This window comes from Impatiens glandulifera, chromosome 6, assembly GCF_907164915.1.
Source record: "Impatiens glandulifera chromosome 6, dImpGla2.1, whole genome shotgun sequence".
NCBI lineage: Eukaryota > Viridiplantae > Streptophyta > Magnoliopsida > Ericales > Balsaminaceae > Impatiens > Impatiens glandulifera.
In genome coordinates, this window is record NC_061867.1 from 51,239,965 (window position 1) to 51,255,746 (window position 15,782).

General features: G+C 24.9%; 1 protein-coding gene across 1 annotated transcript; it reads left to right on the forward strand.

Moving 5' to 3' along the window:
• The first annotated feature begins 12,887 nt into the window (after positions 1-12,887).
• LOC124943809 (probable aspartic protease At2g35615) lies at positions 12,888-14,033 on the forward strand. The gene has a single exon (XM_047484281.1). The coding sequence runs from the start codon at positions 12,888-12,890 to the stop codon at positions 14,031-14,033; it is 1,146 nt and encodes a 381-aa protein (XP_047340237.1).
• Positions 14,034-15,782: the final 1,749 nt, after the last annotated feature.

Genomic DNA, 15,782 nt, shown 5'->3' on the forward strand with positions numbered 1-15,782 from the left:
TGTAATTTTGGAACCCAAATCATTTTCTAAAAACCCCAAAAAAAATATAAAATGATTTCAAAATAATTTTGAGATATTTCCACAAAAAAATATTTTGATTAGGCTTATTTGAGATTTATGTTTAAACCTAATGCATTTAAATGACTAATATTCTTTGGATATTTTCCTTTCTAGTTGTCATTGGCAATAGGTGAATGCATTCAAATATTGTTGTTAAAATATTTTAAATTATACAACCAATTTTCAAAAGTCAAATTTATAAAGTAAATACCGTATTAAATGGGTACGGAGAATGAAGCGTAAAAACTTCTTCGAGTATCACCAAACTTGAACTAAAACGAATTTATAGCTAAAAATACGGTTGTACGCGTAAATTCTTTTATTTATTTTCAAAAATCAATTGGCAATTCTTTCAATAAAGAAATAATCTTTTGAATTAATTAATTTTAATTAACTTAAAAAATAAAATCTAAAAAATCAAATTTTATTTGATTATTGTAAATTTTTATATTACTTCAATTAAAATCCAAATTAATTATTTTTATATTATTTAGAATCTTTTAAAATAATATTTTATTTTAAAAAATTTCTAAATAAATTAATGTTGAGTTTTTTGAGGTCAGTCTATTAAAAATATAATAAATATATATATTATAAGAGTAATGATAGGGAACGCGAATCTGGGGCCGCGAATGTCCGCGAAAATAGAATATTCTATTTGAACACGGAATATTCTCTCCTCTTATTAATTAATTTCTCTTTCTACCTTTTTTACGAATGAATTAATTAATTTATTTTTTCTTTCTCTCTCACTAATTAATTTATTTAAACCCTAAACTCTAAACCCTAAACTCTAAACCATAAACTCTAAATCTTAAACCCTAATTAATATCTCTATTTAAACCATAAACTCTAAATCTTAAACCCTAATTAATATCTATATTTAGTTTAGTTTAGTTGAATTATGAATTTATCAAAAAAATGAGTGAAAAAAAATAATTTATTAATAATTAGTCACTTGTGGAAATAATTAGTCACTTGTGGAGAGAAAATAATTAACGTGAGAATAGAAATATTAGATAAACATTTATAAATAGTTATTAATATTAATAAGTCATTAAAAAAAATAACGAGAAAAAGAAAAAAGAGGACATAAAGAATAAATAAAAAATATTTGATAAATAAAGGAATTGAAAAGTTATAAAAAAAATAAAAAAGATAAAAAGATAAATTCATAATTCAACTAAACAATAATATTAATTAGGATTTATGATTTAGGGTTTAAGATTTAGGGTTTAAAATTTAGGGTTTAGAGTTTAGAATTTAGAAATTAGAGTTTAGTGAAAAAAGAAATTAATTAATAAATACAAGTCGTAAAGTGTTGAGTTATTTTACCAGTTAAATGAGAGATAATAAATATTAAAAAAATTAGTGAAATAATGAATCGTGATAATAGGATAAATTAATCGGTAGAAGTAAAAAAAAAATTAGTAAAAGAAGAAAGAATATTCGGTGTTTAAAGGAATATTCTATTTTCGCGGACATTCGCGGCCCCATATTCGCGTTCCCTATCATTACTCATATTATAATATTAATTTATATAAAAAGATTATATTAGATTTATTATTTATTACTATATTTATATACATAATGTTTTTTATAAGAAAAGATATTTAATTTATTTTAAATAATAAGTGTTTTAAATTTAATACATTTTATTTACTCAACTTCCTCTTTTACCATGGTTGGACGCGGGTTAAAACAGCTAATACATTCTTTAGTTCACAATCCTACAAAGAAACCAGTTATTATAAAACAAATTTAGTAAATAATAAAGTTAAAGAAATTGGAATATTGAAATAGATGTTATTTATTATAAAAGAGTTAAATAAAAATAAATAATGAAAAAATAATTCGCTCACCAAATTAGATATAGAAAAAGAATAAACATTACGAAGAGTTCGTCCTATAATAGAATTTTTATTTTTGATAAAACACAAACAAGTGTCCCGTCTGAACAATTATTCATTGACAAGACATAAATAGTTTTCATGTGAGGCATTGCTACAAATTGTTCGCTAAGATGAGTTCATATAATTTTTGTTGGAGAAACTTTGGCAGTCAAAGATTTCGCCAACATATGTCTGTCCCAGCTTTAGAATATTTTCTAGGTTTGTTCCTTACTTGAATTTCAAGAAATAGAGATCATGGATATTTTTTGATACTTTTGCCAGTCCCATATGCTCCCATTATTTTAGCAAAACATCCTTAGTGACTGGAAAAGATACACGATTCATACCTATGTACTTCTCAACAACTACATTTTCTCATTCTTTAATGCATTTTCCTCCACTTCAACAAGTAATTTAAACTCAAAAGAGGATTTAAGAATCTCAACTTTTGGTTTAAAATCTCCCAAAGTATGTTTTGCCTTTATATTTCTCCCCATCTTCATATTTATGTCCTGCATTTTTCTTCCGGACTTCATTAACTTTCTAACTGGAATTACTTCTGATAGTATAGGTCTTGGTTTGGGTACTTCCTAAGTTCCCTCATTATTTCAGAGATCAACTAACTATCTTCTTGTATTCCTCTTATTTTAGTAAGTTACAATACTGAAGATAGTGAATATTGAGTTGGATAGTGGTTTGCTGTGTTTTATCCTTGCTGAGCAGAATCTCTCCTTTCTTTACTTGGAACAACAATGTCGCAATTTGATTCTTGAGTCCGTAGAGATTTGTCCTTTCAGTGTATTGAACCTTCCATATTTCATCATTTTTTATTTCAGGCTTCAAACATTCAGTTTTATTCTGTATTTTTTCCTCAATCTTTTGAGAGCTCTGTTTATGCATTTCTGGTTTCTCAGTGTTACAATAAAGAAGAAAGATTGTATTGAATGTTATATTGAATTACATAGATTATGTTTATTATATAGGCATTACATTAATCTTATAAAGAAACTAATAATATCATTATTATATTATATTATATTATTAAAAATTATAATAATAATAATAATAATAATAATGATTAGATCCCTCCATCAATGACTAAGGTAACCATTGATGGATGCAGCGGAAGACTAAATTATGTAGCTCAAGAACAAAAGTTTGGTTCTGATACCATGTTAGAATAAAGAAGAAAGAAAAATTATATTTAGAATGATATATTTAATTACATAAATTATGTCTATTATATAAACATTACATTAAACTTATAAGGAAACTAATAATATAATATAATATTCTAATGATATTATCACAATTTATATAATATTGTGATAATATCTTACATATATATTATCTTATATTCTAACACTCAGAAATCTATTTTTTTCCTATTTCATCTATCGTTTTTTTGCTTAAATCGATTTCCACAAAGTCATACACTTCTTTTGTTTTATTCCTATTTTTTCTCCCCATCTTAGAAGAAGACTAGAATGCAGCAAATTAAGAATGCAGACAACTTAACCAAACCCAATTTAGTTACAATCGAGAAAATTCTACGACCAGGAATGACCGTAGACTAGCCAACTAGTGACCCTGTTTCACAACCCAACGACCTAAGAACTAAAAGCAATCAATGACCTAGAGCAATTACAACCCTAGACTTGTTCTCAAACAACCCTATCGACTGTATTTATGATTTTCCGACCCAATATTCATGACACAAGTGAACAATATTTAGACAAACGTACTAGACGTGTCGATTATGTCGATTGTGCTGAATTTGCCAACGATCGTGACTCTGACCACGTTTCTCATAACCTACGACCAAATCAAACAATCGACCATTCTAATTGTGCCGAACATGCCAAACGTGTCGACCGTGTTGATCGTGCCGATTGTGTCGAACGTGTCAGACATGCCGACAATCGTGATTCTGATGTGATTCTCCCCTAGGGTTTCTAGTTTTTGACAAGCTTCTATTGTTACCATAATTGGTGTGAGCTAAAAAGATTAATACATTTTTTTAGAATAATTATTATAAAAAAAATATATTAAAAAAATATTAACCATCAAACACACCAAAACAATCCAAACATAAAAATAATATTCTTGCTTCTTTTCTTTTTCTTTTTTAAAATATAGTCAAAGTGTCATTAACTAAGTAAATAATAAAGTTAAAGAAATCCAAATAGTAATTTAGTAAATAATAAAGTTAAAGAAATTGGAATAGAGGTTCTTTATGATAAAATAGTTAAATAAAAATAAATAAATATAAAATTCAAATAATAAAGACAAATTACCTTGGGGCCTTCTAATTTCTCTAATCGCTCACTTTTAGTCCTCAAATTAAATTTTGAAATAAAACACCCCTTCAACTTTTAAAAAGTCACCAATGACCCTTCCGTCAACTTTTTTTTGTTAAACATAACAACTTAAGCTTAAAATATTATTTTTTATATATATTATCTTTAAGATTATTTTTTATAACTATTAAATCGCTTATATATAATATTATATATATATATATAATTAAATTTTATATTTATATAATTATTAAATCTTTTATATAATATATAGATAATATATATATATATATATTTATATATATATATATATATATTTATCTATATATATATAAAATAAAGCTTAAAATAATTAATATGTATTATCTTTAATTATTAATTATATATATATATATAAATAAATTTATATATAAAATTTATATAATATATATTTTAAAAAATAATTTGAGGTTTAAAAGTAATTGAGTAGTTGGAAAGGTTACCATTACATTTAACCTTCAAATTATTTTTTAAAATATATATATATATATATAATTAATGATTAAAGATAATACATATAAATTATTTTTAAACTTTGTTTTATAGTAAATAATATATATATAAGAGATTTAATAATTATACAAATATAAAAATTAATAATAAAATATATATATATATATATATATAATATTATATATAAGCGATTTAATAATTGTATATATATATATATATATTATATAAACAATTTAATAATTGTATATATAAATATAAAAAATAAGATTAAAGATAATATATATAAAAAAATTAAGCTTAAGTCGTTATGTTTAACCAAAAAGTTGACGGAAGTGTCATTGGTGACCTTTCTAAAAGTTGAAAGGGCGATTTGTTTCAAAAATTAATTTGAGGGGTAAAAGTGAACGATCGGAGTAATTGAATGTCACTTAGGTAATTTGCCCAATAATAAATAATAAATTTCAAATTCTTAGATTATATTAGAGCGAATATTAATGTATTGAACCTCTAGCACATAATAAACAATTATTATTTGGTGATGAAAATTTATTTAGATGTATTTATATAACTAGGAAGATTCTCGTGCGATGCACACAGATAAAAATATATAGTTACAACGTCCCGCGTTCATCAAATTTGGTGTTAAACTCAAAATATAAAATGTTATTACCCTAGTTGGTTAAAGAATTGTACTTATTTTTGTTAAGTTGCGAGTTCGAAATATACCTATAGCATTTTTAATTTTATTTTTAACCGTTTTAAGTTTATAGGCGGGTCAACTCAGAATCCGACTCAAATATCCATATACTCAAATATATATCCAAATTAACCACAATTCTCGACTCGGCAATCTAGATACTATCAAAATGTGATAGTTAAGCATTATTATTTTATATATATATATATATATATATATATATATTAGTTTATTTTAATGTGTAAATTATTAAAAAAAAAACTTATTTGACTCTACACATAATATATGGTTAAAACAGTAATTTTTTTTTTCAATCTTCTAAATAATTTATTTTTTCTTTATTATGATATGTTCCACATTTATATTTATATTTATATTTATATATATATATATATATATATATATATATATTATTTAGACGATTGAAAAAAAAATTATATATACGTATAACAGTTTTAACCCTATATTATATGTGGAGTCAAATAAGTTTTTTTCTAATAATTTACACATTAAAATAAACTAATATATATATATATATATATATATATATATATATATATATATATATATATATATATATATAAAATGATACTTAATTTTTAAAGTGTTCAGATTATCGAATCGAGAGCTATGGTTAATTTGGATATATGTGAAAATAAATGGATACTTGAGTCGGATTGTTGGTTGACTCATCCATAAACATTTTTACCGTAATATTTATTTCACGGATTTTATATTATTACTCGTACAAATATACGGGATACATGTTAGTTAATATAAATTTCGAAAAAAATAATATTTTTATATTTTGTATTTTATTTGAATAAATTTAAAAATTATTTAACCTCATAAATAAAATATATTATTCATCGTTTTTTTTAACTTGAAAACTTGTACAACAAATGTAGAAAGCTATGCTACGAAGAGAGGTTCTTATCCTTTCAATTTAGATTAAGGGTGTGTTTGATGAGGGAGAATTGGAATTGGAATTGGAATTCTAATTCCAATTCCATGAGAATTGGCATTGAATTATAATTCAATTCCTATGTTTGGAAAAATGATAGAATTGTAATTCAATTCCAATTCCTATGTTTGGGAAAATGATAGAATTGTAATTCAATTCTAATTCCAATGTTTGTAAAATAAAATATCGGTTTAAAATGTTAACTTTTAAAATACGTTTTCACGTTTTGGCACGTTTAATACGTTTTTGACATTTTTTTCACATTTTTTCACATTTTTCACGTTTTTCACACGTTTTTCATATTTTCACACATTTTCACACGTTTTAACACGTTTTTCACGTTTTTCACACGTTTTTCACGTTTTTCACATGTTTTTCACGTTTTTGAAACATTTTTCACGTTTTTCACATTTTTTTCACGTTTTTCACACGTTTTCACATTTTTCACACATTTTAACACGTTTTAACACGTTTTTTACACGTTTTCACACATTTTCACGTTTTTTACACGTTTTAACACATTTTCACGTTTTTCACACATTCTAACACGTTTTTCACGTTTTCACACGTTTTTCACGTTTTTCACACATTCTTCACATTTTTCACACGTTTTCACGTTTTTCACACGTTTTTCACGTTTTACACGTTTTTCACATTTTTCACACGTTTTCACGTTTTAACACGTTTTTTACGATTATCACACGTTTTAACAAGTTTTTCACGTTTTCACACATCTTTCATGTTTTTTACACATTTTTCACACGTTTTAATACGTTTTTCACGTTTTTCACACGTTTTCACACGTTTTTTACACGTTTTAACACGTTTTCACGTTTTTTCACACGGTTTTCATATTTTTGACACATTTAACATGTTTTTGACATTTTTAATATGTTTAACATGTTTTTCACACGTTTTGTTAGGTTTAAAATGTGTTAAACCTATCAAAAACGTAAAAACGTGTTAAACGTATCAAAAATGTGTTAAATGTGTCAAATAAGTGAAAAACTTGTTAAACGTGCCAAAACGTGAAAACGTGTTAAAACGTGTTAAATGTGTTAAAAATGTGTCAAACGTGTCAAAAACATGTGAAACGTGTCAACAACGTGTTAAATGTGTTAAAAACGTTTTAAACGTGTTAAAAACATGAAAATGTGTCAAAAACGTGTTAAATGTTCCAAACATGTGAAAAACTTGTTACACATGCAAAAACGTGAAAAACGTGTTAAACGTGTCAAAAATGTGGTAAACGTGTCAAAAATGTGTTAAACGTGTCAAAAACGTAAAAAAAAAGTGTTAAATGTGTTAAAAAGGTGAAAACATGTTAAACGTGTCAAAAACGTAAAAAAATGTGTTAAATATGTCAAAAACGTGTTAAATATGTGAAAAACTTGTTAAACGTGCCAAAACGTGTAAAACGTGTCAAAAATGTGGTAAACGTGTCAAAAACGTAAAAAAAACGTGTTAAATGTGTCAAAAAAATGACAACGCGTTAAACATGTCAAAACGTAAAAAAACGTGTTAAGTGTGTCAAAAACGTGAAAACGTGTTAAACGCGTCAAAACGTGTTAAATATGTGAAAAACTTGTTAAACGTGTCAAAACGTGCAAAATGTGCCCAAATATAAAAAACGTGTTAAACGTGTCAAAAACGTGTTAAACGTGTTAAAAACGTGAAAATCATGTTAAACGTGTCATAAACGTGTTAAACGTGTCATAAACGTGTTAAATGTGTCAAAGACGTGAAAAACGTGTTAAATGTGTCAAAAACGTGTTAAACGTGTCAAAGACGTGAAAAATGTGTTAAATGTGTCAAAACGTGTTAAATGTGATAAAAACGTGTTAAACGTGCCAAAAACGTGTTAAACGTGTTAAAAACGTGAAAATTATGTTAAACGTGACAAAAACGTGTTAGACGTGTCAAAGACGTGAAAAACGTGTTAAATGTGTCAAAAACGTGTTAAACGTGCCAAAAACGTGTTAAACGGTGCCAAAAACGTGTTAAACGTGCCAAAATATGAAAATATGTTAAACGTGTAAAAAACGTGTAAAACATGTTTAATGTGTGAAAAACGTGTTAAACATGTCAAAAACATGAAAAACGTGTTAATTTGGAATTATAATTCCGACCTAAAAAGATAGGAATTGAGAACTATCAAATTACACTATATTGAATTCCATTGGAATTCTAATTCCAATTCCAATTCTTAATATTAAAGTGTCTAACAAACATAAGAATTGGAATTGGATCCTCCAATTCCAATTCCAATACCAATTCCAGGGTTATCAAACACACCCTAAAGGATCTTTCTATTGGGTTATTTTATATTAAATTTTAAATAATTTATTTGACATTTTTTTAAATTGCTATTTTATCATTATTAATTTCTTTTTGTTAAAATAAAAAAATAAAAATAATTATTTGATATATAAAATAAAAATAATTATTTAATTATATATATTATTATATATATATATATTATATTATATATATATATATATATATATATATATATAATATGCTAAAGGCGTGTCCTTGGGGTGATCTCGTAGTTCCTACGGGGTGGAGATGATGGGGTTGGTCCATGGATTTTCCTTCCTTTCGTCGCATTTCGTTCAAAGGGTTGAAGGGAGATAGTAAATCAAGTTGTTTGCAAGGGTCAACTTGATCCTCTTCCCCAGGGATCCCAGATGAGGGAACTCTAGGAGAGCCGCCGACTCCAACTACCGTCCATGTATGGACAGTTCCAATAAGATTTCATTCTTGAACAAAATTCAATTTTTTGATTTATTTCATTTATTCCATGATCGGAATAGGAAATGATACACATTACACCACGATATATATATTATATATATATATATTGACGGACGTACATCATGACTGAGGTGGGCCCAATCCTTAATTTTTATTTTTTTTTATATATAATTAAAAACAAAATTCAAACTCCCTACTTCTTATTCCTTTCCAATGCTATACCATAGAATTTATACCCTACTTATATATATATTTATATTAATAATAATAATAAATTTAATTTCATATTATTAATTATCTTTTCATTTTATTTAAAATTTATTTAGATATAATTTTATTTTACTAATTTAATATATTATTAATTCTTTATCATTTAAAAAATTTATATTTAATTTTCTAATTTAAAAATAGATAGAATATTATTTTTTTATAATTCTCTTCCCTAATGTCCATCTTCTTAATTTATGTAATCAACATAAATGGGGAATAATTAAGAGCTTTGACGATTAGGTTTTAAGAGAATAGAAAAATAGTTAAGTGCTTTAGAGATTAAGTTTTGAGAGAATAGAAAATTCACACCCACTCTTTGAGAACTTTCTTATTATAAGTATTAACAAAATAAACAAACAAGTCCCTCAAGTTAAGATAAATACAAAATAAGAATGATAAAAAAAGATAATAATAAAACAGTAATAATTCTTTACAAATATCATTATTTTTTTCTAATTCTCTTCCATAATATTATCTTCTTAATTTATGTATGGATTAATTTCATTATATTTATAACTGATTTAATTTTATTATGTTAATTAATATTACAAGCTAATATCTCTTTTTTTTCTTCTATTTTTTTATAATTTTCATTATAACTGTTTAATAAAATATTTATTTAGTTTTAACGTTACAACTTTTAGAGCAAACATTTTCAATAATGAAAATGTGAAGACGGAACTTCGCAATAAATAGAGCATGGTTTTTTTGCTGATTTTTTGACACTCTATATTAAACGAGATTTATTTAAGGATGTAAATATATATTTTATTTTATTATGAGTAATTATAGGGAACGCGGGTCGAAAGTCCGAAAAAATATAATATTCCCTTTTAATTACCGAATATTACCTCTTCTTATTAATTAATTTCTAACTCTATCTCTACAAACTAATTTATCCTTATTCTCTCGATTAATTATTTTACTCATTTTTTTAATATTTATTATCTCTCATTTAACTTTATTAACTGGTAAAATAAAATATAATGTATTGTATTTATTAATTATTTTTTTCGCTAAATCATAATCTCTAACTCTTAAACCCTAAATCCTAAACCCTAAATCTTAAACCTTAAACCCTAAATCTTAAATTATAAACCCTAAATCCTAAACTCTAAACTCTCTTTTTATATATTCTTTGTGCCCTCTTTTTTTTCTTATTATTTTTTTCTATTGACTTATTAATATTTTTTTAGTTTTATTACTTATAAATGTTTATCTAATATTTCTATTCTCACTTATTTTTTAATTAATTAATTTTTTTTGATAAATTCATTATTCAACTAAATAAAAATAAGAGATATTATTTAGGGTTTAAAATTTAGGGTTTATAATTTAGGGTTTAGAGTTTATGATTTAAATAAATTAATTAGAGATGAGAGAGATAAATTAATTAATTAGTAAGAGAGAAAGAGAAATAAATTAATTAATTCATAGACATAGAGATAAATTATTTAATAAGAAGAGAGAAATTAATTAATAAGAATAGAGAATATTCCGTATTTCCCGGCCCCAGATTCGCGTTCCCTATCATTACTCTTTTATTTTAGATGAATTTTATGTTTTAAAATTCGGTAGAGTTTTAACTTATTTAATTATGATAGTATAACGTCAGACTTCTTTTGATATATAATTTATTACACAAAATTTAAGCCCACCTCAATACAAATTTTTGAATCCGTCCCTATATATATAATCATTTATTTATATATATTAAAAAAAATGTAACTTCATGTTTCATTTATTAAATATTAGAGAAATGATTAGGTGAGAGAATTTGGTGAGGGAATGACTTGGCATAATCTTATTCGCTGAAAAAATCAAATAATTTCTCTCTTCTCTCTTTCCTCTCACTTTTACATTTTTCAATCAATGAAGGTGTTGCCACGTCATTCTCTCACCAAATTCCCTCACCAAATTCCCTCACTCTATCACTCCTCTAAATATTAATTCTTATTTGTTGAGTTATCTATATTATATTATATTATATTATATTATATTTAAATAATAATAATAAAAGTAAAATAAATTTAGAGAAATGAAATTAGAAAAAAGAATAAATTAAAAGGCCGAAAAGAATAAATCTTCAGAATTTAAGAAAATATATATATATATATATATGTAGATTAGTTTGAATAGAAAAATAAAGATATATTTGACTTTATTCTAAATGAATTGAGGATGAATACTAAAGAGTAAAAATTTGTAATAATATATTCATTTTAGATTCTTTTTATATATAATTCATACGTTTTAAATATAAATTAGTTTTACAAATAATACGTTTAATTAAACGAGTTTTGTTTTTCAATTTATTATATGATGTTTAAACTTTGTATAGCACAATTTATATTTTTAATTCAATGAAATATAAGACATTTAATAATTATTTAGTAAAAATATACATAATGTTAAAGTATGTGAAAAAATATTTTTTAAAAAACATAATTCAGATAATTAAAATTATAAATGCTTCTGACTTAAAAGGAAAATTTTCAAATTAGAGCATAACCATTATATTTTAAACTATCCTTCCATATTGTAAAAAATTATATTTAAAAAAATTAAAAAAGAATGAATTTATAAGATTAACTAACAAACTTGTTAAGAATAAAAACTATAAAATTACTAATAAATACAAATTAGTTAATGCTCCAAATAGTCTCATTTCACGTTAAAATTTAATTTAAAATAACATAAATATTATAGTAATATTTAGTAAAAAAATTCTAATTTAATCTTAGTTCTATCATCTATAAATTTTATGTTATATTTTTAGTTTAATATCTCATCTCTCTACATTTAAATATGACAACCATTTCTTTTTACCGTGCAATAGTTCTAGTCTTTTATTTCATGTTTCAAACATCTACTTCAAAATCAATAAGTTTTTTTTTTCTGATCTCATTCATCATTATTCATAAAAGCTAATTTAAAATAACATAAATATTATAGTAATATTTAGTAAAAAAATTCTAATTTAATCTTAGTTTTATAATCTATAAATTTTATGTTATATTTTTAGTTTAATATCTCATCTCTCTATATTTAAATATGACAACCATCTCTTTATACCGTCCAATAGTTCTAGTCTTTTATTTCATGTTTCAAACATTACTTCAAAACCAATAAGTTTATTTTGTGATCTATTTTAACATGATTCATTAAAATCTAATTTAAAATAACATAAATATTATAGTAATATTTAGTACAAAAAATTCTAATTTAATCTTAATTCCATCATCTATAAATTTCATGTTATATTTTTAGTTTAATATCTCATTTCTCTACATTTAAATATGACAACCATCTCTTTATACCATGCAATAGTTCTAGTCTTTTATTTTATGTTACAAACATCTACTTCAAAACCAATAAGTTTTTCTGCTGATCTCATTCATCATGATTCATTAAAATCAACCTCGTATGCCCAATATGTCAACGAAACTGACTTTATGGAAAGAACCATTAGTCAATCCAGGTCTCGTTTGTCTTATTTGAAATCCATCCTAAAACTCCCCAATAACCACGCTACGGAAACTACTGACATTCAATCGACAATTATGGCCGCTCCTTTAATGTACCACATGGAGATTTACGTTGGCACACCGCCTGTCAAGCAAATTGTGGGCGTGGACACTGCCTCCGACATGATATGGATTCAGTGCCACCCATGTAAGAATTGTTTCCAACAAAATCAACCCATATTTAATTCCCATCAGTCATCGTCGTATCAAGTATTGAGAAGTGGTTCAAATGAGTGTAAGAAATTAGGAGATAAACGTCATTATATTGAAGGTAGTGACATATGTAAATATGGTTTCACCTCCCTTAACGGTGCATCCAGCGCTGGGGATCTAGCCAAGGAAACTTATATAGTTGGCCACACTTACATCGAAAACATGGTTCAAGGGTGTGGGCATTTCAATATAGGGAATTTTGACGTGCAAAGCACCGGTATAATCGGGCTTGGAGATGATCCTCTATCATTCTTTGGTCAGATTCAAGATTCAACTGGTGGAATGTTTTCATACTGCCTAGTATCTCGATTCGGTTCTAACCCAAATGCAAGGAGTAAGATCAACTTCGGAAATATTACGACATTCACTTCACATGACATCTTCTATTCAAATGATGTGATATCCACACCATTGCATAAGAAGGAAGGCAGCTCACATTATTTTCTCACATTGGAATCAATCAGCGTCGGAGATAAAGAAATTTCAATCTCAAAACAATCTGGTAACATCGTGATTGACAACGGAATTACTTTAAGTTATTTTTCGTCGCGGGTGGTAGAATATTTGAAGTATGCACTAAAACAGCAGATTTATAAAAGACCATTAGATGTTCCTAATAAACTTTGTTATGATCTTAACACTATTATTCCTATTATCACTTACCGTTTTGCTGGTGGCGCTAAATTATATTTGTCGAAGATGAACACATTTATTGTATACGACAATAAGTTGTGTCTGGCTGTGGAAGTAGACAATGATCTATCTATATTTGGGATACATTCACAAATGGACTTCTTGATTGAATATAATATTCCCAAAAGTAAGGTCTCTTTTAAACCCACGGATTGTTCAATGAGATAGAGTTCACATGAAGGATTAATTTTCTTTCTTTTTATTTATTTAGAACTCTTATTACATTATAAAATAAAGTCATAAAGTTGGTTAATGTACCCAATAATATATTAAATAAGAGCTTTTTTTTTTTTGTTTTCTTTCTTGAATAATGACAATTATCGTCCAGCCTAATTTTAATTTAAACATTATTTTAGTGGGAATGAAGTTATGTTTTTTAATTGGTTAGGTGAGTGGAGTTTGTGATTAGACTTTATATAAAACTAGTCTAATATCATACGTTGCAAAGATAAATACAAATCACATTACAAAGTTGAAATAGACAATACTCACATCTTTGTCGTCATCATCAGAGACGAATAAGCACTAGCTGAGGTGGGCTTAAGCCCACCCCTAATTAATTTTTTTATTTTTATTTTTATTTTATATATATATATATATAAAAAGGTTAAAATTCTATCATAAAACATAGGCTATTTCCCTTTTCCAGTGCAACTATATATATATATAATTCTTCATTTCCATATTGTTTTGTTTTTGAGTAGTTTGCAATTAAATAATTTTTTTAGATTTATTTTCCTTAATTCTGATTTCATAATTTCTCTATTCTCTAGTTAGTTTTATCTAAATATGAAATGTTTAATTTTCTAATTCCTAAATATGTTGAATCCCATCATTTTTTAATATTCTAAATTTTTGGGTAATTTTTTTTTATCCTTTTATGCATATAATTATTATAAATGATTTTATATATATGTTTGATTGAATGTATAACAATGACAATGTGTCCTTTTAACATCACTTAGTCCATTTTTATACTCAAAAAATTCATTCAACTGATTTAATAGTGAGATATTAATTTATAACGAAGTTTATTCTGAAAATTTCAGAGAAAAACATTATTATTTTGAAGTATGAATTGGTACGTTATAAATTTGATGCGATGCAGAATGTAAACGTTTTTACATTTGTTGAGTTGGGTAAAGAATTGATTGATAATGATTATCTTATTTTAACACTACATGTTTCTACTGTTGATAAAACATTTTCAACAATTAAGAATGTGAAGTCAAAAATTCGTAATAAAATGAATGATATTTTCTTGTTGATTACATGACACTCTATATTGAATTAGATTTAACTAAAGATATAAAAATAAATTTTGTTATAAAATAGTCTTATTTTTAAAATTTCATAAAACTAAACTTATTTAAACATTATAATATAATGTCTTATTTTTTATAAATATATATATATATATATATAATTTTTTATTTGAAATTCAAGCACACCCCTACTATTATTTCTAGATCCGTCCCTGGTCATCATCATTATCGTTTTCACCGCTTTCATCATCTTTTTCGTCGACAATATTTATAGTCTGAACATGAGAGACTTCAATGGTTAAGATAATCTAGTAATCGTCTTACTCCTCTCATTGAACATTGTTTTTGTTATCATAAAAAAAATAAGAATAACAAATTTGATAAGAAGACTTTAATTTAACTTTTTTATTATTAATTCACTAATTTTATTCTCGGTCAACCAAAAGTATCATTTATTATATAGACATCTCATATAACTAAAATCTTGTAACCTCATTTTTACACCCAACTATCTCAATGGTGTTGTCATATCTGAAGTTGTTTTTATTAATAAAAAGTCTTTAAAAATTTTCTTTCATCTAGAGGCCATTTTAACATCTACGTTCTAATAATTTCTATGATTTATCGTTATTTTGACAATCGTAAATGTTCG